Below are 23,826 nucleotides of genomic sequence, written 5' to 3' on the forward strand. Positions count from 1 at the left end.
AGAGAGGACAGAGAAGGTTGGCGTCTTTTTCTCTAAGGTTGTTTTTCTTTCTTCTCCACACTCTTTGGGATGTCAGCTATACACTGGGTGGACCCATGGGACCAAGCCTGCCCCTTAGATGGGCATGTGAATAACTCTGCCAAGAAGAGTCCCTGCAGTAGCTGCTAGAAAAGGTACCAACCAGAAGTCCCTTTTGGACAGGACTATCTGAGCTCAGAAAACCATTACTGTTACAGGATGTGTCTGGGTGTTAGGATTCACTATCAGCCTAGAAGGATGCCTGTCAGGCAGCAGGGTAGACCCTTCGAAGGCTTCAAAGCAGTGTTTTCCTTTGTCCTTTCTCCAGGTATCCTTTCTCCCCCCAGACCCTAATGGACAAATAGCCCTGAAGCCTTGTAGACTGGCTGTTTACTTCAGGAACCAGAGGCTTTTCCCTCCCACAGTTCATCTCTGTGGTATGTACTCAAACATCAAGAAGAAAGGAAACCCATGGAAGTCTGGGGTTTGCTGAGAAATCCCAGCATCCCTCCCACAGCATCAACATTTGTGTGTAGGTTAAAACTCAGACCAGGCTCAGTAAGCCTACAGAGAATGGAGATGTTGATTGCCACTGTCAAGAAGGTGAGAAAAGTTGCAGCCTTATGAGGATGCTCTTTTCAAGAACATCGTCAACATCTGTCCATCCCTCCTGAACAGACTTCAGTCCTCTGTGTGCCCTATGTTGCATGTCCACAGCAGCAGGATACCTACATGAGACCTCACTATGAATGGGGATAGTTGTAAGGATTTGTTTCTGTGGGAATAGTTTGCATTGATTGAACTTGCTCATGACTGCATTCAAAGGACACGGTAGTCATTAAGAGTGGAGACTGAGGCAGATGGGGGCCAGGGGAGATGAGATGGAGTGACAGGGAGAAGAGGAGGGAGGAAAAGCTGAAATCAGGATGTAAAGTAAACCAATACCTTAATTAATAATAATTTTTAAAAATTAAAAACTGAGGTGGAGATTTAGAGGGAGACAGCTTTGGCCTTTACAGGAACACTCACAGATATGCTCTCACCATCATATGCACAGAAAACATTTACACATACCACAAATAATGATAGTAAACTAGGATGGAATTTCCATTTACTAGGTGGCTGCCACAGGTATTGGTATAACTTCCCATTTCTATTTTTCATTTTTTCAGATCAAATTCAAATAAGTCAGAACTAATTTGTTCTTTCACCTGTTAGGAATGAAAAAAAGTAAGTAAGTTTCAGTTTGAGTCTGCAACAGTACAACACACTGTCATAAATTTTATAGCATTTTTTTATCTGCTGGTATTTTTTATTATAAAAGGGAATATATTCAAAATATTATAAATATATTAGTAATTATTCAATTGCTTCTAAAAAGATTATATGCTAATTATAAACACTGCATATGAAATTTTGTTTCTAAGGTAGTAAAAGAAAATTTGGTGACTGAGCTGGGTGTGGTGGCTGTAGCATTTAATCCCAGCATTCAAGAGGCAGGGAGATCACTGTGAATTTTCTGCCAGTCTGTTTTACAAAGTAAGTTCCAGGACAGGCACCACTACAAAACAACAACAAGAACAACAACCAGCCCCTCCTCCCATAACCCAACCAAACAAAAATTAGGGGATGCTGAAGGCAGAATGCTGGGGTTCTCCTAGCCCATCTGACTGTCATGCCCTTTAAGCTTGTTCCATCTTGTTTTCTCTCAGACCTTGATATTCACACTTGGTCATGTGTCACTGTGATGGTAGCAAAATGCAGTGCACATCTATTGGCGTGGCTAGATGGGACACATGAAAGTACAGGGACTGGGCACATGGTAGTAGTGGACAGGCGCGATGCAGTGGTACTCGCAGGGCAGCCATCATGTTCTTTTCAGGCACCAGCAAGGTGTGTGTCCATCCCAGTCTTCAGTTTCTCCTGAATCAGGACATTATCCTAATCGAAACAATTCCTTTTATCCCCACCCCCTTTTCGTGATTCTGGGGACAAACCTTGAATGGGCTTTGTGATTCTCAAGCTCGTGATGAGGTTGTGCTTGGTAGCTTTTGTTCAGCCCTTTGTTACCAAATCTCAGGGAACAAGCGTTAGTGATTTTACTTGGAACATAGCTCAGCACACATGACCAACGTTCACCTCACTGTAACCAATGACCTGTTTTGTCAGTGTGAAAAAGACATGACCATTTTTCGGGTGCCAAAGGCAGGGAGGTGCCAAAGGCAGTGAGGTCATGCCGAATATTTTGTTGTTTGTTTTTAGTCAAGATTATTTAATTTGGCATGATGTTTGAAAAGCCACAATTTCCTTTGTTCTATGCCCTCATAATAGTATATACTTGTGTTTGTGTGTGTGTGTGTGTGTGTGTGTGTGTGCATGTGCATTTGGTGTGTGTTGCAATCTTCAGAATTTCTTTGTCCAACCATCGGATCACACACCCTGAACAGTACTCCACTTCAGCACTTTGTGAAAGCACCCTGCTCACAGGTAACAGGGCCACCTGCACAGAAAGAATATCATCTGTGGCGCTGGGGCCAGCCCTACTCTTAGACCTTGCTACCTCCATGAGGAGAAGGACACGGTCTCCTCTGCACACTCTCACTCAAGAACCAATGGCCCCTGCAGCTAGTGGCCAGAGCCTATGTCCTGGTCCTCTATGCATCAGCTTCTCATAAACATGCTCAGAGCACCTTCAGTAAACTGCCAATACTGAGAAGGCTCTGAAATACTGAGCATGCTCCCTCATACTTACCCTTCAGGTCCGGATCCTGTGAATAAGGATGGTCATGTGGCAGGCAGTCTCCATCAGCCCTGGCCTTCGCAACTGGTAACCTAGGCAACCATCCACCCACACTCAATCCTGTCAGAAAAATCTCTTGCTCTCCCAGGTTATTGATTTTATCTGGCACAGCGGTTTCACCTCCGCCACCCCCTCCCTCCCAGAGTCCTCACAGGGCCTCAAGCTGAGTCACGACATTCAAGAAACATGTATCTTCACCCTCTCCTGACAGGAAATCAGAATCGTGTGGTGAGGAAGTGTATATCTCTTTCCAAGGGGCCGTGAGAGCTTGGCATGAGGCAGTCATAGAGGAAAGTCACGTTGCACTGATGAAAGGTATCACTATGATATGAGTGGTGTCACTATGACAACAATCAAGTCATAACTGGAGTCCCTCTAGCACCAGCCTCTGAAAGGCGCTTGTAGTTTTGAGTGCAGCAGAACAACACACCCAAGGCACTGAATAGTGCTCATGAAGATGCTGCCTGCTATCTTGTGGGTGTGGGGAACAAATGCTGGTCTTCTCATCCGGGAAACAGCCCACCGAACAGTGTGAGGCAGACAGAGACTGGGAGGGAGCACACTGTGGTTGGAGGCTTCACGACTGAGGAAGAGGGATGGTAGAATTTGCAGGTGGGTAGATTCAATTAATTAAAATTGTACAGCTCAGGGCTGGGATCCGTGTGGGCAGGTACAGTGTCTGCCATAAGGGCATGAGGGTGTGACGCTGGATCCCCAGTGCTCATCAAAATTCAGGCCTGGCAGGGCACAGCCACAATCTCAGTGCTTCTAGGCAGAGAGAAGAGGTTTCCTGGGACTAGCTATCAAGCTGATCAAGACAAACTGGTGAGTTCCAGGAACAAGAGACCTGTCTCAAAACCATGGTGGAGAGCAACAGAGGAACATACCCTGAGTGATTCTCAGACCTCTATCCACACAGGCATGGGTTCCTATACATGCACACACACATACACACACACACACACACACACACACACACACACACGCTCATACAGCACAAATACGATTGTGTAGCTCTACCCCTGGAGCCTGGAGCGGGAGGAAGAAATGCAATTAAAGGAGGCAAAGTCAGTAGTCGTGGTCAAATGAGAGCATCGACAGCACTCAAATAACCAAGGACAAAACAAATGGGGCTATCTGGTCCCCACAGAAGACCACGCTGTATGGGAAGATATGAGCATCTGGGAGGGCTTTCGTGGCCACTCCTATGCCTGTGACAGAGTTCTTGGCCAAGTCCTCAGTGTTGGTATCCAGACGAATTAAGTTTTCCAGGGACTGGGGCAATGGGGCTGGCCGCTGAGCCTGGGCCATCGTACCAAACGTCCCTGCATCCACCAGGACAAATAGTGTCACAGGGGATCCTGTTCTTGGTTGAGGTGCCTCACTTGAGTACACGTGGAGGTGTAACTCAGCCGCATGGCTCCATGGCCCTCCTCCTATTAGGACATCTCTCTTTGAAACTTTCCCATTTGTATGCTCTGAAGAGGGAAAGGTAGCGATGCTGGAGGCAGAGGGGAGATCAGAAAGACTACGAGATAGGGGAAGATGTTATAGGAGGAAAACAGGACACCTATTACAGAGAGGGACAGTTAAAAAATTAACAAAAAGAAGCATGGCTTTTTCAATGGGAGAATGATTGCAAAGTAACCAGTCAAACTAGACTGTAATGGAATTTTAAGTCTTCACATAGTCAGTAGCATGGCTTAGACAATGAGTTACAAAACTCACAAACAATGGCCAGCTCCTCATTTGAACAAATAAGGTGTCTCCAGCATTAGAGTGGAGACCACTACACAGTTTCTGTACGTTTCAGAATCTCTGACAAAAGCACTTGCTAACATTCCAGTACACATTAACAACAGGAGGCAGGTGCTCACAGAAGAGAACCAGTTTTCACAGTTGGAACAGGGGATTTCATGCTGTCTGGTACAATCACAGGACACTGTGGACTTGAAAAGAGCAAATCACTTCCATGTGGGGAAGTTGAAACACACATGTGCACCTTGACATGTCCCTCTGCTCAGACAGAGACAGAGGTGATGCCCTGTACAGAGAGACCGCAGGTCAAGGGCCATAAAAGAATAAGGATGACAAACAGCACAGAGAGTGACAGGTCTCACACATGCTCCCGCTGTTACTCAGTAAAGAGGCTCTGCTTCTCAGGGCCAAATGTCCAGGGACAGCGGTTATCCTACCATAAGCCTTCACCCACATGGGTATCAAGGTATCCCATAATGGCTGGCAGGAAGGTCTTCACCGGCTGTCTCTGTCATTCAGAGGCTGTGCCCTGGGCACTGCTCCAGAACGATCATGATCATGGTTTCAATTCAGTCCACCAGCAAGTAGCAAGACAAAATGAGCCTGGAGGTTAATAGCAGGTTCCCTTTAAGCATACATGGCATTCCTGTGTCTAGTGCAGAGTGGCTGCTAGGCAGAAACCTGGAACAAAGGACAACTTCTCATTTGAATAAGCCCTGTCTTGTCTCCTCCCCCACCCCCTGTGGCCCTCAGGCAGGTAAAATGCTGTCCTTTTTATCAGTTCAACAAAGGATGCATTCTGCTATTCCTGCTGATCTCTTTGGATGATCAGAGTCTTTCACAGCTACAAAACACAGCACACACAAATCCCTAGTACTACCACTAATAAACCCATTTAGAGGACTTTCCACTGCTGGCCCTTGACCAGAAAGGGAAAATCTGAAGGCCAAATGCTCCCCTGTCCAGCTTCTAGTCAATAGTATGTGTATAGCCAGGTCATGGTTAAGTACAGTGTCGTTACAGGAAATCATGGGACATTCACCAGTTACCACCAATTTCTGAGCTCAAACTGATGCCACCCAAAACTTCCTTCACTACAGCCCTTGCCCATGCAGACTGTCCATGCTGCCCCCAGCATGCACACCAGCAGACATACTTGAGCTTCTCATCTCTTTGCATCCTCGTCTGAATGAAACTATGGCTTTCCTGAACCACTTCTGGGTCTTATTTTATTGACCAGATTAAGAGCCAGAGGGAAGGAGTGGGAAGGGGGAAGGCACACAGTTGCAAACCCCCACGTCAAGGTCTGCTATGACCATTAACTGAGTGGACACATGGGAAATTCCACCAGGGAGCCACCATTAAGCACCATGGTTAAGGAGGAAAACTTCTCTTCTTCCACATGGGTTCACACCACTGGATGTACACTGGGTAGGTAGTTACACTGGGTAGGTAGGTACTTTAAGCCTGTATTCTCTTGCTTCAGTTTCTGGAAGATGCAAGCCAATCTCTCTCTCTCTCTCTCTCTCCCTCTCTCTCTCTCTCTCCTCCTCTCTCTCTCTCTCCCTCTCTCTCTCTCCTTCTCTCTCTCCCTCTCTCTCTCTCTCTCTCTCCCTCCCTCCCTCCTCCCCTCCCTCCCTCTCTTACCTGGCACATGCATTCCATAGTACCTAGTGATTCCTAGTGGGGAATCACTCAATAAATGCACATTGAGAAGGCAAGTGGAAGACATATATACTAGGTATGTCTTCTCTGTCTATACACATATACATAGATATACATATATAAACATATATACACATGTTGTGTTGGTTCGATTTGACAGAAATTTGGGAAGGAGCTGTGCTGATTTCCAAGGAAAACCAGTGAAAACCCTCAGTGTGTGAATCACATCATGGGCATTCAGGGATCCCTGGTACCCAGGTTTCTTCTGAACAGGTTAACACCCTGCACCATACCCAAAAAGGCATGCTAAAAGACATAGGCAGGAAAGTGAGGCCTTTCCTAGGACAGTTACCCTCCTAGCACAAGCGCTGGGGCTCGTCCAAAGGCAGCTGACTGCCTTGACATCAGAAGAGTCCAGGCTCTTGAGCTTTAAGTGCAGCACTGTCTGAATCCGTTTTCGCCTCCATCTTTTGGGGGCCAGACAGACCTCAGCCTGCTCCCACCCTCTACTTGAGCATCCTGATGCTTTCCTGCTGCCTCTTTTGCTGGCACATCTCCTCTGGTTCCTGCTGCTGCAGAGGCCCCTCCGGCAGGGGGCCTGGTCTGTTGGCTCCCAGGCTGAGGGTGAGGCCACTGAAGCCCTGCACCAGCATTTCCCAGGACGGAGGGTTGGGAGCTGCGTTCCTCTCTCCACTCACCCCAGCACTATTAAGCACGTGGCCCTGGCAGAGGAGCTGATTCTGGGATCTGCCTCCTCTGACATCCTTTTCAAGCAGGTAAGGTGCCATGTGATCCCGGTGCCAGCGTCTCGAGTGCCTCAGGAAGACCTTCTTCCTCTGAGGAAAGCCCTGCTTCTCCCAGTACTGCTGCCACAGGGCCTTCTTCTCCCTGGCCTGCTGCTGGAGCAGCCCCTGTGACAGAGGGGCAGGGACACCTGAGCTGGGGCTGGGGCTGAGGCTCAGCCCACTGAGCCCCACACTTAGCTTTTCTGAGGAGGAAGGCTGAGGGAAGGCTGAGGACTCTTGGGAGCTTGTCACAGTGGCCATGCAGGAGGGCACAGAAATCAACAGTGGATCCCATTTCTGCAGTGGATCCATGATGGGGTCTAGTCTGAGCCGGTCGCCACACTGAGCCCTGGATCCAGGAGGAAAAGTGAAGGCGATAGCGAGGAGGAATGTGTGCAGCCAGGAAAATCCAGACTGTAACAAGAGGTGAGAAGAGAAAAAGAAAGCCCGTGATTATTCATCTCACTTTCTCTGTTCCTCATCTTCAAAGTGGGGCCACCTCCCAGGCGTCTTCCGAGGCTTACTCAAGATGATACATGTCCAGAGCAGTTAGCACAGGGCATGACACACCGGCAGCATTTTCTGCATGGCAACTGGTATTCTTTCTCTTGCTTCAGCTCATGCAGGTGTCATATGGTGAATCCCAGTGATTCTCACCTCACTTCCCCCAACTCTCAAAGGCAGCTCTACTGTAATGAATGCACAGTGACAGCCATTCTTCCTAAGGGCATTTACATATATTCAAAGGGCAGAATTTTATGGGCTTACAAGGATTTGTACCCTGGGAACTCACCCATCTCTGACTTTTCACACTAGTGATCACTGTCTTGCCATGCTGTCCTTGGACCTGCTCAATTGCCTTTGTGAAGTCTTCCATGACATGCCCTGAGATCATAACCAAACCTCCCTCTTTGTGATAAGAATGAAATGATTCTGCTGGTAAGAGACTTTGATTCTGAGGTGGCTCTTTTCTGTGTATCAACATGCAAGCTTAGGCAAATGCCTTAAAGTGAGCTGCCTCACCATTCATCATTGGACATACATTTCCAGATGTGGTACTCAGAGCGGACTACTGCTCACCAATTGGATTATGGTCTTGCATTTACCTTGTGTGTTCGTTGCTCTACTCAACAACTGGCCTGTGGTGACCACTGCTGAGCTCCATTTTGGCACTCTGCAATTCCAGGTTCTTTGTTCTTCCACTTGTGCCTGCAAATTGCTTCCCAGAAGCATGAGTGACAGTTCCAAAGTGCTGTGTTGCAAAAAGGAGTCTCCTCACCCATGGAAGAAGCAAGCAACATGGAACACAGGTAGTAAGACAAAGGGGAACCTAAGGATCTGGGCTTGGAAGGCATGAGTGACAGAGGGTGGTGGCCACTCACAGCTGGGAACATAAGAGTCATACCTCTGCCTGCAGAAAGCAGTAAGTTAGAGTTGACGAAGCTGTGTCTGGAGTCACAGTGTGTCAGGCACTGTGGACCTCTACATCCCTGAAGCAGATATGCTCAGTCCAGAGAACAAACCATCCCATGTTCCCCTTGTATAAAACTGACCTCAGTTGTATCTTCTCACACTGTGCCTTGTATGCCAGAAAAGATGACAGGAATAACAGATCACAGCTGTGCAACCGAGGGGTGAAAATTCCATGGACATGCCTGATGAAAGAGAGGCCGCATAGATGCAAGTTGGTAATGGTCAGTCAAATCACTTCCTGCTTCTATGAGATGAGTGTTGAAAGACAGTCAGAGAGTCATGGAGGCTGAGGCAGCCACTCTACAGGAAGGCTCCCAAAAGTTTCTGGGGCATGAGGCAACACAAGAAGAAAGACGTTTTTCATGCTTGATAACCTCTGTGTGTGTGTGGGGGGGGGGGTGTTCAATGTAAGCTTGCTATTGCATGTCAGTGAAGAAACTGCTTCCAAGAAGTAGATAGTAAATAATGACCCTTGGCAGCACTCCTACTCAGCTGTCATTCAGTCCTCCTGCCTCCTTAGATGGAGATTGAGGAAATGCACACAAAGAGGGAAATTAATCATAAAAGGAGGTGAGGAGAAAGAAAGTGAGCATGAGAGATTGTATGTTTGTGTATCAGAAAGAGGGAGAGAGGCAGGGCGAGAGGAGTCTGTCACTGTTCTTCAAAGTCATAAGCAAAGACACTACTGCTTCCTTTCACCTGCTCTGGACTTTGCTTTTCCATGCAGTCACAGAAGGTCCCTGGCTGGCATGGCTGCACAGTCCCTGTCCCTTCCACTTCCCTCTGCTTATCCAAATAAACACAGTAGCCAGCATCACAGCATGTATATCTTAATGATGGTACCTGGCAACTGTGGATCCTTAGCACAATGGCTTTCTGGAATATGCCTTCCCTTTGATGATCAAGGTCCTCCCCTCATGTTATTCAGAATAGCTCACCCAACACATACTTCTTCATTCCTGGAGCCAATGCTTCTGTAATGAAATCAAGTTACTCCTCAATTGGAATTTGAAATTCTACGGGGTACAGATCTGCCCACAGGCATTATCTCTCTACCTTCTTACCAGGCCTACAAGGTCCCACCTGTCAGAAGTGGCAGCCATCCAATAACGTCCCAACCTGCAAAACTCTGATGGTTTTCAGGGTCTTTCATGTTATAACCTTACACAGAGGAAGAGGTAGGCTCTGCTGAGTGGGAATGAGGGATGTTGAGCACTCTCTGTTCTGAGCATTCCTAAAAGGTTTTGGGAGAGGGGAGCCATTTTTTGTTGGGGTGCCCATGGGGAAACCTAATCTTTGTGGAAGACTGGTGACACCATCATTCCTGCCGTGGGACAGGCTCCTGTTCACACTGGACACCACATCTCCGGTGAGGGCTCCCACAGTTCTCCTTGTGTTTACTCAGTGATATTCATGTGGAGCTTCCAAGTCCTCTAGGGTCTGGGCTATGAATCCTTGTGGATCCTTCTTTTCTGGGGAGCAAAGTGTTGGATGTTGTTACACTCACAAATGAGTATTGATTTGGCTTCAGTCTTGATCCATAAATGAATCTACAATCTGTCTCAGATGAGGTAGCCGAGAGAGCCAACAAAGCAAGCCCAGGATAACAGGGAAGCTCCTTCAGAGAATGACCTTTGCATTGCCACTCAGAGGAGGACTTGGAATCCTCTGGGATGAAAGTGGGGAAACCAACTTCCAGGTAAAGACACTCATTCATGAAGCAAACATTGTGGCAAAAGGGTAAGCATTTCTCTGAACTGCCTTTACAGCAGTGCCTAGGTTTGTGTGATACCTGAGAGCATCCCCCGTCCCTCACTATATCCCTTCACTTGCAATTATACTTTGCACTATTCATCACAAATGGATTCTGGCAGATATTTCTGTAAGTGCCCTACATGGTTATGCACCCATTCTTACCTGCAGGCTATGTCTGTACACTATTTGCAGATTGGCCTGGATCTCATGCAGCCAAGGCTGTCTTCCACCTTCAGATCCTTCTGCTCTGCCTCCCAAGTACATGGATGAGAGCCTTGCTGATACCAATACACCTAGCTTTAAACATTACCAAGGCATCTAGGGTCTTGAGCTGAAGATTGAGAACACAGCTCTCCAAGTGTTGGGGAATACACTCACACTGCCCACTACTGGATTCTTTGTTCTCTACCAAAATGACACATTTCTCAGTGGGAACAAGGACATTAGGACCGATGGGGCAAAGCCTGCCTTAGTACACTTGACCTGAGCACTCTTCTTTAAACTCTGATAAAGATTCCAAAGTTTGATCTCCAGTAGTCCGACATATTGCGCCTCAGATTTTACCTTTGTAGGTCCTTGACACCAGCTGGTTCCCTCCAAGTGACTGATCAAGACAAATGAATCAAAAATGTCTGTTGTCCCAATTTAAGAACCTCATAACTTGCCTCCTATTACTGCCCAAGTCAATGTGACATGCCACACCCAGTGGCCAATAGTGGCTTTTCGTGTGATGTGTCACATCCCAGTGGCCAATAGTGGCTTCTTGGGCAGTGCTCCAGCTTCAGACCTTGTGGGTACTACTGACTGTTAAAATCAGTGACCGAGCTAGAGCTTAAACTAGGCTAATGCCTTCCTGATTCATCTTCCCTTTGATGATGCCCACACACCTAAGCAGGTCCTCATTGTGGAGCTTCAGACTCTGTCTTTGATACATCTAGGTGCATGGATTCTGCATAAAAATGCCGTGTAATCAGTCTGCAGCACTAAGCAAGCACATCCCATAATATACTTGCACCCAACTGCAGAGCGCTTCAGAGCATACCCAAGGACCATGAATTGCCCACAGCTGTATCCTACTACACACAGGCCTTTTCACAGTGGGATGCTGCCAGTCAGTGCAAGAGACTCTTCCCATTTGAGGAAATGTACCCACCAAGGCCACAAATGTCAAGTCCACTTCAACTACAGGGCCTGTGGAACGTAAGAGACTCAAGATTGACCATGCTGAAGATGACTGGAAGTTAATGAGCCTGTCCCAGGTTCAGGGATATCCCACATAAAGCGTTGTCAAAGAGAATGAGTGACACCGAAGCTTATGATCGCATCTGTTTGGATCCCTTTGCTGAGTCACTGGCTATTTGTCTCTGCGTGCTATGGTACTGTCCTGCATCTTTCCACTAGCAGGAAAGACACAGCCAGTCCGATTGCATACTTACATTGACTCCTGAGGGTGTAACCATAGAACATATCTTCCATTCCAGTTATAGACATTTTACTGAGGTTTCAATTTATTTGGGTATGTGCACTTTTGTCTGTATGGGGTATTGAACCTAGGGCCTGGTATATAGTAGGAATATGCTACCACTTGGCTATATTTCCAACCTTCTTTTTTGACATTTTCTTTTCACAAAGTCTCACAACCCTACACAGGCTTTCCTGGAACTCACTCTGTATCTCTGGCTTCGAGCCTGTGATCCTGCTGCCTCAGTTTCCCAGCTAGCTGGGGTTACAAGATTACACCAGCACACCTGTGTTTTTGTTGCTACTTGAAGACAATAACTCGGACTACTTCCTCTTTCACAAGAAGAAACAAGCAGCAGTCCTTCTCCCCTGAGATCGCCATCAATTGTCTGCTCCTCGTCTTAAGCTTCATTTATCCTGTTCGGCTCCACAGTGTCTTGGGAATTATCGACTAATTGTTATGTTGTCGGTCACAGGAAAATTCAGTGCAAAAAACCACAGTGGCCACTAAGTGTGGTTAGGCCAGCCAGTCAGGATTATACCAGTAATGCACCTCTCACAAAGGTCAAGAAGGTGTGCCATGTTTATTCACCTGGTCCCTAAGAAACTCTCTTAATTTAAGGAAACAAACAAAACACACACAGAGAGTCACACACACACACACACAGAGTCACACAAAAGAAAACAACAGTCTGAGACGCCTACACTGGGAAGAATGCTTGCCTTCTACCCTACAGACTTGGTTCATGTGATTAACCATTTATTTCTTTCAAAAAACATCTTGGCCACAATCCCTGACAACTGGTCTTAAGATGCACAGGAGGAGTTAAGTGTATAATCAGATTCAGCTCCAAAGGGTGCCTCACTCGGTAGAGACACAGGTGACCTTGAAAATGAAAAAATGATGGTGTAGAGAATGGAATAGTTCACAAAACTCAATATTTAGGGTTTGATGGACAGCTCAAAGTAACCTTGGCTTCAAGTCTGTTTTGTGTTGTGATCAGGTAAAAGGAAAACAAATTCCCAAGGGAATTGTTCTAAGGACTATGTCATTCAGGAGCAGGTACAGGTAAGAAGGAAATACAGCACGAGGTCTGTAATATGCAGGTGACTGTCACTCATCTCAAGGGAAAATCGTAAGTAAAACCAGCGCCATCTTCCAGTGCTCAGGAGAGAATCCAAAGAGGATGAGTCAGGAACTCTACATTAATGCACATGATAGGGCGCGAAGGAAGAAATACACACATATACAAGCTACTCATTGCCTCATTAGGAATTGTCCAGTAGTCATCCAATGGGTACAACATGGCCACCAGAGAGTTGGTTCCTCAACTTCCTTCTTGTTCAGTTCAGTCAAGATATCCCTCTCGTATGTGGCTGTGAATAGACATGGACATCATGGCTGGAAATGCCAAAAGGCTCCGATGTATCAAGTAGCAGTTGTGTATGAAAAACTATCAGAAGAATGGGAAATCCAGGCCAGAGTTCTTGATTTGGAGATGGAAAGAAGAAGTGACGAAGAGGGAACTGGATAGAGAAAGGGAAATGAAAGAGAGAGTGCGAAAGAGACAGAGACAGACAGACACAGAGACAGAGACAGTAAGACACGGGGACAGACACAGAGACAAAGACTTCCTGGATTTCTATTGTCCACTCATATGGGATGCACTTATCCTTGTAGTAGGGTCACTCAGCTGAAAACTGGCAACATGTACAATGCCAAGGAGGGTTCATCTGCAGCTCTATCTCCTAGAATGAACCCAGCTATAACTAAAACAGTCGATTTGCATTAGAGGAAAAGGAGCTTGGACAAGGTGGAAGAGATCTAGTTTTCTTGGTTCTGCTTCTTACCAGTCATGGGCCTTAAGCCCATCATGGACTCCTGTCACCTTTTTCAGGACCTTATTGGACAGGTGAGAAACTGGATACATGGTTCTCTCAATGCCTACAACTTGCAAAGCTCACCCTACTTCTCCCACAACAGGTGATGTCAGGAAAAAAATATCTTGGGATTGAAGCATATGACAGGCTGTTCTTAGAGGTAAGTTAGGGCCTTACTCCCTGAACACAGGCCTGGCTCACCCTGGTGAAAGATCCTTTCCTTGTTCTAGGTACTTAGGTAGAAAAGGATCAGTCTCTCCCATGCTGGTCTAAAAAAATCCTTGTGCTTTATGGGAGGGACAGTTGTGCAGGGCAACATTCCACTTCTCAGTCAATAATGAGATCTTTAATATAGGCTGATTATAAACAATCAAATAACTGGCAGAAGACAGTAAGACATACTGCGTTTACTAGGACAAAAGATTTATACTGCTGAAGCAGGCAGATTTGTGTGAGATTGAGGCATGCTGGAGCCACACTGGCAATCCTGTTCAGGCATGCTCACATGGTAAGACCCTGACTTAAAAAAATTCAAAAATATTTTAGGAAAGGCCAGACATAATGGCACAAGCATTCAGTCCTAGCATACAGGAGGCAGAGGCAGGCTGAACTTCATGTGTTTAATGCCAGCCTGGTCTGCATAGAGAGTTCCATGCCAGCAATGTCTGGACGTGACAAGCGTGCATGTGAGTGTATGTGTGTGCCCATGCACAGCACACAAACACACAAATGTATGCAGGTGTGCACACGCACCTGCACGTATATGCACATGCATTTGTGTATTCCTTTTTCAGGAAGGCAGGGGGACCACTTTCTAGAGTCAGATCTCCTTCCAACCCATGGGTACCAGGGCTTGCACTTTGGTTGTCAGGCTAGTTTAAAAGTTACATATGACAAGCAGCCTGCTGCAGATTTCACCCTGCAGCACTCTCCTTAGGTATTCCTGAATTGCACTGGGTGTGTAAAGTTTCAGATTTTAGATTCCTTCTCCTCTTTATTATTCTGTTTTCACTTTAGTGTTACAGAGAATTTGTTAACCAAGTATCAGTGCACTATCTCCTGCCAAGAAGACTAACATCTTCTCTTGAAGACCTGGTACTCCAATTTTGGAGACACCAGCAATTAAATTATGTCTTTAGCAATGTGGGTGTATGAGTGTGTGTGTGTGTGTGTGTGTGTGTGTGTGTGTGTGTAGCACAGAGATAAGTATATGTATACATATATACCTATTCTTGGCAAGGCATGAACTTTATTTATAGAGAATTTGCTTAGCAAACAGATCAAGGCATTTTCCTCCAGTAAATGGGAAAACACTTCATAGCCCTTACAGCCACAAGACAGATGCCTTCTGATTCCTTGATCACTGAGAAAGTATGTACATTATTCAAGTTCCTCCACAGGTTGGGTTGGCTGCTCAGTATGACTAACCATGGGGACAGATTTGTCACTAAGTGGCATTGCTTGTTCTTCTAATGGCGTTTCAGCTCACTCATCACAATCCACATTAACTGTGCTGATGGTTTTGCCTTTACTCGGGTCTGCCAGGGCTGGACAAGCAATGTTCCACCAGCCCAGCCCTTCCCAAAACTCTGTATGGATTTTGATGATGTGAGATGTCCTCTTCCCTATGAAAGACTTGTTAGACAATGGACAGTAGCCCCACCCAGCATTACAATACCTCTTAAGTCAGATGTCATTTGCAATAGCTTAGACTTTATCAACATTAGACATAAATAGATAGAACTGTAAGAACAGTACATAAGTCGTGAATATCCAAATTTTGTGCTTAAGCCACAACATTGCTATGCACATCTATGACAGAATTACAAGTGCTTTCCACAAGGTCTTAAGGGCACACACAGGAGCAGCAAAGAAAGAATGCTTCTCCCTTGGAATACAAAGAATGCAGTTACCAGACATGGGCTTCAAGTTCACAGCCTTCATGGGCTGATGTTTGCACCAATATAGGTAGCGACTGATTTCTGGAGGACATCTCCCTTCAGAGGAGTGTCTTGCTGTTCATTTCAAGATGAGACCAAGCCACTTGCATTTTCCCTACTCCCCAGTGCTTGTCACTGATTTTGTGCTGGATTGTTCATTGTTGTTTATTCTTTCACGTTTTAAAGAAAAACACACACTCTTTACCAGGCCACTTAATTTTCCAAAGGAAACACATTTTAAAATGACATTTAACATGGGGACCCTAAATGACTGATGCAGAAACCAACCTGAACTGGACATGTAATCCATTCAGTCTCAAGAGAAGTCTGCATGTTGCTATTGTAACATAAATGGGATGTCCGACCTGACAGAAAACTTATGACACTGTCATGAAGCACCCAGTGGTGGAGCAAAACAGTAAAAGGGTACAAATGCCATTGACCTCTTACTGAAAATACAGACAAAAGCCAAGACTGCTTTGTGTGAATGACATTGCTTTTTATAAACAAGAAAGAAGGAGCACCTAAGCCATCATGTCGGAGATTGTCCTCTCTGCTGTAGGCTGTAGAAATGAGCCTCCTTCAAGACTTGGTTAATGTGGGAATAAGGACCATCGTCTTGGTACAGTGCATAGTCCTCGTGGGAGAACTCAGGGTTATTGGAGTTAAGTTCAGCATTGTTCTGGTTTAAGCTGCTCTCTGGTACACTCTCTCTCTTGGGGTTATTGATGCTGCTGAGGTTCCTTTCATTAGCACTGCTTGACGACTGGAAGGAGAAAGACAGAAGGAGGATGGCTATTATGATACTGTCATCATTTCCTGTTCAGCTTGAAGAATACTAGCATCACATTCTACAAAAGGCTTCACAGTCAGTAAAGTGCAACCACTCAGGCCGTTCATTCTCTCTTTGCAGCAGCCCTATCTGTCAAGCTGGGGTCACTGGTGTCCACTTGACAGAACAGGAATGATGTCTCCAAAGATAAGGCCAAAGGCCAGCCCGTAGGAAGTGTCAGGGAGAAAGTGTCAGGTGCAAACACAAGCTCTCTTACTCCAATCCCTCCACATATACTCTGGCCCTGCTTGTACCATCCATTCCGATTACCTGCTTCAGGGATATATGCTCCCACCCTCCAGGAGAAAGCAGCAATCAGTGCTGCAGGATGCTGTAGAGACTGGGACCAAAGCAAGCAAGATGGAATACAGGCCCAAGTGCCAATGTGGCAAAGAAATGATGGGAACCACTCTGCTCACTCAAAGGTGCATACACGCATACATACAAATGACAGGACTTTCCCTACGTACTCGTGAGAGTGGACAGATATGCTCCTCCTGTAGGACTCATATCTTAAAATGCCCACTCAGCATTTCTGGTAACTAACCCATTTGTTCTCCTATTTGTGGGTTTGGTATAGTGTGTCTCTTTGTGACCACTCATTAAACATTAAATTGTCTTTTCTTAAAATAACTTCACTCTATCATGTTGGTGATATTACATGGGATTCCCCAAAAAAGAGTCATATTTTGGAATTTTGTAGGCTAGGGATGTGACTCAGTGTTAGAATTCTTTCCTAGCATGCTTGGGACCTTGAGTTCCATGTCCTTGGGTACAGGAACACCAACTTGTGCACACACTTGCCAACTTCTTGCCTCTAATCTTAAGACTATTGAAGGAGAAGGATGTGGTCACAAGGATCCTCACATGAATTGAAAGTTTGAACAACATTGGTATTGTATGACCTAGAAGTCCACCATTCCTCAAGGTCGCTTTAATAATGACTGAAACCACGACACGTCAGCATTCACAGGTCATGTGGAACTCACCAGCTCACTACATCACACACAAGTATCAAATGACAGTACGTACCCAATGAGATTCATGCATTCAACACCATCCATGAAGGACAGAGAAGCCAAACGAATCTGTGTGTGAAAACCCAGCAAATAGCTATCAATGGATTTAAAGGCTCCATGTGTGAAAGAGGTCTCAAAGGACACCAGAGAAACTATATCCCATATAAAGTCTCCAGTATGAAAATGCAGATATATCACTTTTACAATATGGTTTGCTTGTCAACGCCAAAAAACCAGCTGTGCTATCACAGTGGACCAAAACACCTGGTACACACTCTGGTTTCCCGTAGGGAGATTTACTTTCTTGGTTGTTTGATGTGGGTTTTGTTTTTGGCTGGACAATATTCTGAACGATGTAGCAAGTGGGGGGGGGTCATCATAAATGACAGCATACTTGGTTTATACCCTTGTGTCATGAAGATGACAGTGTCCAATCAGGAGGGGATATATTACACTAAGGGGGTGTAGACATAGTGACATCAGTAGAGACTCGCCCAGCACACAGAAAGTACCAGATTAAAGCCAAACCAATCCCAGCTACCAGGTGCTGAGGAGCACTCCATGGACTTTGAAAGACCAGAATATCAAGGTCATGATCATCTTCAGCAACTGAGCCAGTTTAATCTGAGCCACATGAGACCCTGCTTCTGAGAACTTACAGGAAACCTCACAGCCAAGAATGAAAATTCATTTTTAATTTTTTATATTAATTTTTTATATTAATTTTTTTATATTAATTTTACTTTGTATCCCAGCTGTAGCACCCTCTCTCATCTCCTTCCATGCCCCTTTCAAAGTACCCTAATAGAAGAGGTCCTCCTTTCCTTCCATCTGACCCTAGCCTATCAAGTCTCATCAGGACTAGCTGCCTGTCTTCCTCTGTAGCCTGGTCAGGCTGCTCGCCCCTCAGGGGGAGGTGATTAAAGAGCCAGCCACTGAGTTCATGTCAGAGACAGTCCGTATTCCCAAGAAAATTCTTTAGTATCGTTGTGAAGAAAGCAAGATGACCAGCCTCTGTGGCTTATAGAATCTGTAACTGAGTTGGGTAGAGGCATCAGTATCACAGCAATGTTCAAGGATGGCATTTACAACCGAAGCATCTTAAATACTGACAATAACAAGTCACAAAATGGTATTTGCAAGGGATGTAACTTGATGCGCATGTTAGCACATACATGTAATCCTAGTACTTGGGAGGCTGAAGGAGGAGGATCTGGAGGCCAGCCTGGAGTACAAACTGAGTTCCAGGCCATTCCAGTTATGGATGAAGAACCTGCCAAAACACAAGACAGACAGCCTTAGGACATGTAGATAGTCAGGCAGATGGAGAGACAGACAGACAAGAAGAAAAAAGGAAAGGAAGAAAGGAAGTATGAGTAACAAAGTACACAAGAGAGAGAGAAAGAAATGGAAAACCTAAGAAAAAGAAAGAAAGAAAGAAAGAAGGAAGGAAGGAAGGAAGGAAGGAAGGAAGGAAGGAAGGAAGGAAGGAAGGAAGGAAAGAAAGAAAGAAAGAAAGAAAGAAAGAAAGAAAGAAAGAAAGAAAGAAAGAAAGAAAGAAAGACAAAGTAAATTCAATTCATCTAAATGATACAACATCTACTTCTCTACTTCTTAAATAGAGTTCTGGTAACAAGGATGAGGCAGTTGTGATTTTACTAATGTACAATAAGTTCCCTGATTTCATAAGGGATGTCTACATTCCTCAAGTAGTTTGAAAACTCTGAAATGTAGCTTCTAAATGTCAACAATAATAGTTGTTTGGAAGAATACTTTTGTGTTGTCTCAGTTACTTTCTGTTGGTGTGAAGACACCACTACCAAGGCAGCTCCTAGAAGAGCTTACCTGAGGCCTACAGTTTCAAAGAGTAGGTAGGGGCCATGGCCACCATGGTGGGTGCATGGCAGCAGAAAGGCAGGTATGGCCTTTGACCAGGTGCCTAAAGATTAAAACTTGAGGCACAATCATGAAGCAACTGAGGATGGTATGGCAAGGGCCTTTGAAGCCTCAAAGCCCAAGCTCAGTGACACATGTCCTCCAACAAGGCCACACTTCCTAACCCTTTCCAAACAGATTTAGCAACTGAGGATCAAGCATTTAAATATATGAATCTAACGAGGCCATTCTTATTCATGCTAACTTGTACATGTACAGCCTGAGATAGGAAACCATCCTTTCTATTTTGGTGATATCTTCCATCTCACCTATAACAACTGATATACAGGCAAATAAAAGATTCACTCTGGAAGTAACTGAGTCACAGAATGGTGTCACAACGCCAATGAGAACCTATTTTGAGACTTGGGTCCTGCCGACTTCAAAACAATGATTAGAGGAATGAACTGCTGTGCTGAAATGAGACCTTGGTAAGAGTGCTCAGAGTGCTTCCAAGTGGCAAAGACAGTCTTAAACAAGCCCACACAGCAAAGCAATTCTTTCTAGATCCGCAATGGCTATTTATCTAATCAACACTCCTCCAAGTCATAAAGACTGGACTTTGTTATGCTCTTCATATGGCAGTGAACTTGAGGAGAAATTCTTGAATTGATTAAATGTGTGGACAAGGGTGAGGAAGATTTCGAGGGACAGTCAGATGCTGCTATGATGAGGGTCTCTGGACCCTATGGAAATTCCCCGGCCAAGGAATGTGCGGAGAAGATATGGCAATGACAATGCATGCTGTGATGGGAACTCTACAGGACTGAGGTACCTACCTGGGGTGAGCAGATACTCTAATGGACGACTAGTGGATGAATGGGAAAGGAGGACAAAGAGCACAGAGGTGTCCCACACCGTATTGTAAAGCATCCAGGAGCAGGCCGTGCAGGCTGATGTTGTTGGCAGAGAATAAACTATGGCAAAGGAAGGGGACAGAGCCAGAAAGCAAGGTGGGTTGAGCAGCTGTAGGAAAGGGAGTGTCAAACCAGTAGGTGGCAGGAACGCAGAGAGCACCTTAGAATCCCAGGTGGGGAGAAAAAGGATACCTGGAAGAAGTATGACAGGATACCAGGCTTCACAGTAAGTGGAAAGAGAGTCTATAGGCTAATGGTTGGGGAAAAGGACACAGAAGCAACAAGGAAGAATGTTATCAGGGAATTCCACCACAACTGGCTCAACAAGAGACTCAGAGCCCTCTCATGTCCCTCTCAGAAGTGTTTGTTTGTTTGTCTGTTTGTTTGTTTTTCTGGATCATATGAAGAAACCAAGAATGATGTAAATGGCCTCTTAGTCATTTCCCTTCTGCTGCTCTGATAAAACAGCAAAAGTGATACTAACTCAGGGGTAAAAGTTTTTATTTGGCGTACAGCTCCAGGTTTCCATCCCTTAAAGGCAGGAAATTCAAAGCATGTCACCTACAGTCAAGAGCACACAGAGAATAAGCGCAGGGAAGAGAATAAGCGCAGGGATCCTTGTGGCTTGCTTGCTTGCTATGGTTGACTTTCTTTTACACATTCCAGACGCCTTGCCCAGGGAGTGGCACCACCTGCAATGGGTTGGGTCTTTTTACATTCACTAACAATAAAGATTGTTAGTGAACAATCTGTAACCCCTACAGAAATACCACAACGTTATTTCAATAATTTCTCAGGAAGACTATTTGAAAGTCAATGAATTGAACTGCAAAAGAATTATACTCAGCAAGGTCACCCCACTCCCTAAGGACAAGTGCCACATGATTTCTCTCAGATGTAGGTCTTAGCTTCAAAATTTTTGTTTCGTATGCTTATTCTGGAGTCAATGTGAAAACTAAGAAACAAGAAAGAGGTTATCAGGTTGGGGGAAGTTGGCATAAATGGATGGGAAATAGTAGACCACTAGTAAAATCAAAGTAGAGAGCAGAAATCCTAGTGTCATGAAGCTTCAAGCAGTTTGTAGAGTGATGGAATGGGGAACGGAGGGCTCAGGGCAAGGGTTAACGGAGATGAGTTGGGCAGAAAGAAGCTCCCAGAGAACCTATGATCTTACAGCCCAAGTAAAATATATGGTAGGAGGAGGCAGTGGAACACATGTGATGATTAAGGAGGTGAGGGGGATACCGGGGGTTAAAAGTTTAAGTGGAAATGGGGAAAGGGAGTAGGGTAAAGAAAGTGGAATTTTCTAAAAGGGAGGCTAAACAGGGACACTGCATGTGGGTGAACAGAATTTTCCCCAGAAGCCATAGGTCATTAAACAAAAATCTCAGCAATGGACATGTTACCTCTCTATGGCCAGGGCAGCCCCAGAGGTGACCAGAACAATACAGGCTATTGCCACTGCTCCAAACCCTGTAGATGAGACACTACATACTTTTGTTGCAGGGCCTAGGGAAATCAGTCTTGAATGCAGCAGGAAACTCTTCCAGTTGGTTAATGTTCATAGGACACAGAAGGTGTTACGCTGGCTGTCATGAGGGACCAAGGCACGAGTGTTCCTACCCATAGATGGACCCTATACCATCTATATTATACCATAATAGTGGCCTGCTAGGCACGAGGAGCCAACTGGTGCAACAGTGGCAATTCTGTTCCCAGGGATGTTCTCCTGATTGGGTCTGAGGTCAGAATGTAAGAGCCAGATTACAGGGAGGAGCACTGTGAAATGCTGTCCCCTGGTGATGACATGGCTGATGCACATGTGAACTCACAGTAGCTCTGGCTCCCTGCACAAGACCTGGACAAGATAAAGCCAGGGCAGAGTCTTGGGGGAGGAGGGGAGTTGTGACCTTACCTTTAACTAAGGAACTTTTGGCAGCCGACTTTTGCTGGAGAGGAAGAGTCACTTCTCTCTGGTAGATGGCCCTTGGTCAGTTACCTGTGACCCAGGGGATGACCCCCACGGCTCTTGATTTGCACTAACTGAACAGAAGGGATTAAATAGGACCATACATATATAATAGAAAGGAGGGTATAAAGATTGAAAGGGTATGTGTTGGGAGGGTATGTATCCAGGATAGAGTTTCAGTGAGAGGTTACAGGTGAATATGACCAAGACATATGGCATCCACACACTTCAAATAATACAAAGTAGGTTTGTGTGTATGTGTGTGTTTGTTTTTGGTTTGGTTTGGTGTGTTTTTTGAGACAGGGTTTTCCTGTGTAGCCTTGACTGTTTTGGACTAGATTTGTAGACCAGGCTGGTCGTGAACTCACAGTAATCCCTTGCCTCTGCTTCCCAGAATGCTGGTATTACAGGAGTGTGCCACCAAGCCCAGCTACAAAATAGTATTAAAAAGAGACTCTCCCCTCAGGTTCTTCCATGTCTTGTCGGTCTACAGTTAAGCTAACCTGCACAGACCACAAACTGCCAGTACCAGAGAGAGAGAGAGAGAGAGAGAGAGAGAGAGAGAACAGCTTACCATCAGACACCTGAACTTACTCTGCTGAACACAGTGGTCTGACAAAGAGCTATAGTCCCAACAGCTGGGGAGAATCAAGGCTACACAGAATTCTAGCTGAAATATAGGCCAGGCCCTTAACGTGATTTTCTCATTTGTCTTACTGTTCTTTCTTCCTTGGAACTTGCGCATAAGAATGTCAACTAGTTCCTTGTGATCAATAGCAGAGCAGAGGTCTGGGATTGTGCTAGAAATCTACACACTTTCCTTACACTCTCCATGTTTTGTTTTACTCAGTCATCAGGAAAACCCTCTGAAGCCATTGTTCTTTAGCAGGCATACAGACAATTACAGGAGCTTTTGGTCTTTGCCTTTGGACTACCACTCTCTTTGGTGAAGAGAGCAGACTTGCATGCACAGGTCTAAGGGTGCTAACCTTGAAAAGAAAGGCCAGCATTCAAACACAGGTGACTATATGCAAAAGCAAATTCTGTGGGTCAAGAGCACCGAGTGTTTGAAGTACATCTAGGACCTAGAGTCTAGGTACATTTTCTCCAAAACCTACCTGTTCCTGTCCCAGAGGAAGGAACCGCACATGTTGATAAGCCTCTTATCTCTTGATCAAGAAAGGCAAAAGCACTTACTCATTGCCTGATGAGGTATGTCCAGAAAACCTTTGCAATGCTCCCTCCTCACTAAGTTATGCTACCATGCAAACCATGCTGTGCTACCCCATCTAGTTATTAGAGTGAAGACTGCTGAAGCTGAGATGCCAGCTCTTCAGCGCAGACATCACTAATGCTTTCCAAAGTGCTTTCACACAACCCCAGTTTGCTTTCAGTTTTTCCAGCAAGGATCAAGAAGAAAGCTCCAGCTAGTTCGTGCCCTGCTGCTTTGTTGTTCATGTTTATTTCTGTCCTAACCGTAGAAGGTGGGGTACCGTTCTTCCTCCCTGTTTGCCTGTGGAGACATTTCTGGAACCCAGTTCCTCCTACCTGCTCCTAGGAAAGTCTCCTTGTTGACCCTACCCCGTGCTTATGTTGCATAGTAAAACCGTGCTGAAGCAATCCTTAAAATCCTGCTCTGGCTCCAAAGCCACTGCAGCCAGTGAGGAGACTTCCATGA

The 23,826-nt window shown here is 45.5% G+C and overlaps 1 protein-coding gene across 26 annotated transcripts in view; it reads right to left on the minus strand.

Annotated features, from left to right (window-relative positions):
* Window positions 1-23,826, minus strand: part of Vcf2 (VCP nuclear cofactor family member 2) — a 152,808-nt gene that overhangs the window by 17,053 nt on the left and 111,929 nt on the right. For 9 of the 26 annotated variants that reach the window (XM_060375231.1, XM_060375232.1, XM_060375227.1 and 6 more), the window contains one exon: window positions 4,476-7,440. The exons of 1 other annotated variant lie outside the window; for it this stretch is intronic. In XM_060375231.1, coding sequence (XP_060231214.1) covers window positions 6,748-7,338 — 591 coding nt within the window. In that variant the 5' untranslated portion in view covers window positions 7,339-7,440 and the 3' untranslated portion in view covers window positions 4,476-6,747. Of the gene's footprint in view, window positions 1-4,475; window positions 7,441-7,550; window positions 8,682-9,342; window positions 9,474-15,289; window positions 16,303-22,196; window positions 22,223-23,826 lie in introns of those variants that run through there. 16 more of the 26 variants (XR_009588454.1, XR_009588452.1, XR_009588453.1 and 13 more) reach the window with 14 other exon arrangements.

Source organism: Meriones unguiculatus, chromosome X (genome assembly GCF_030254825.1).
Source record: "Meriones unguiculatus strain TT.TT164.6M chromosome X, Bangor_MerUng_6.1, whole genome shotgun sequence".
Classification (NCBI taxonomy): Eukaryota; Metazoa; Chordata; class Mammalia; order Rodentia; family Muridae; genus Meriones; species Meriones unguiculatus.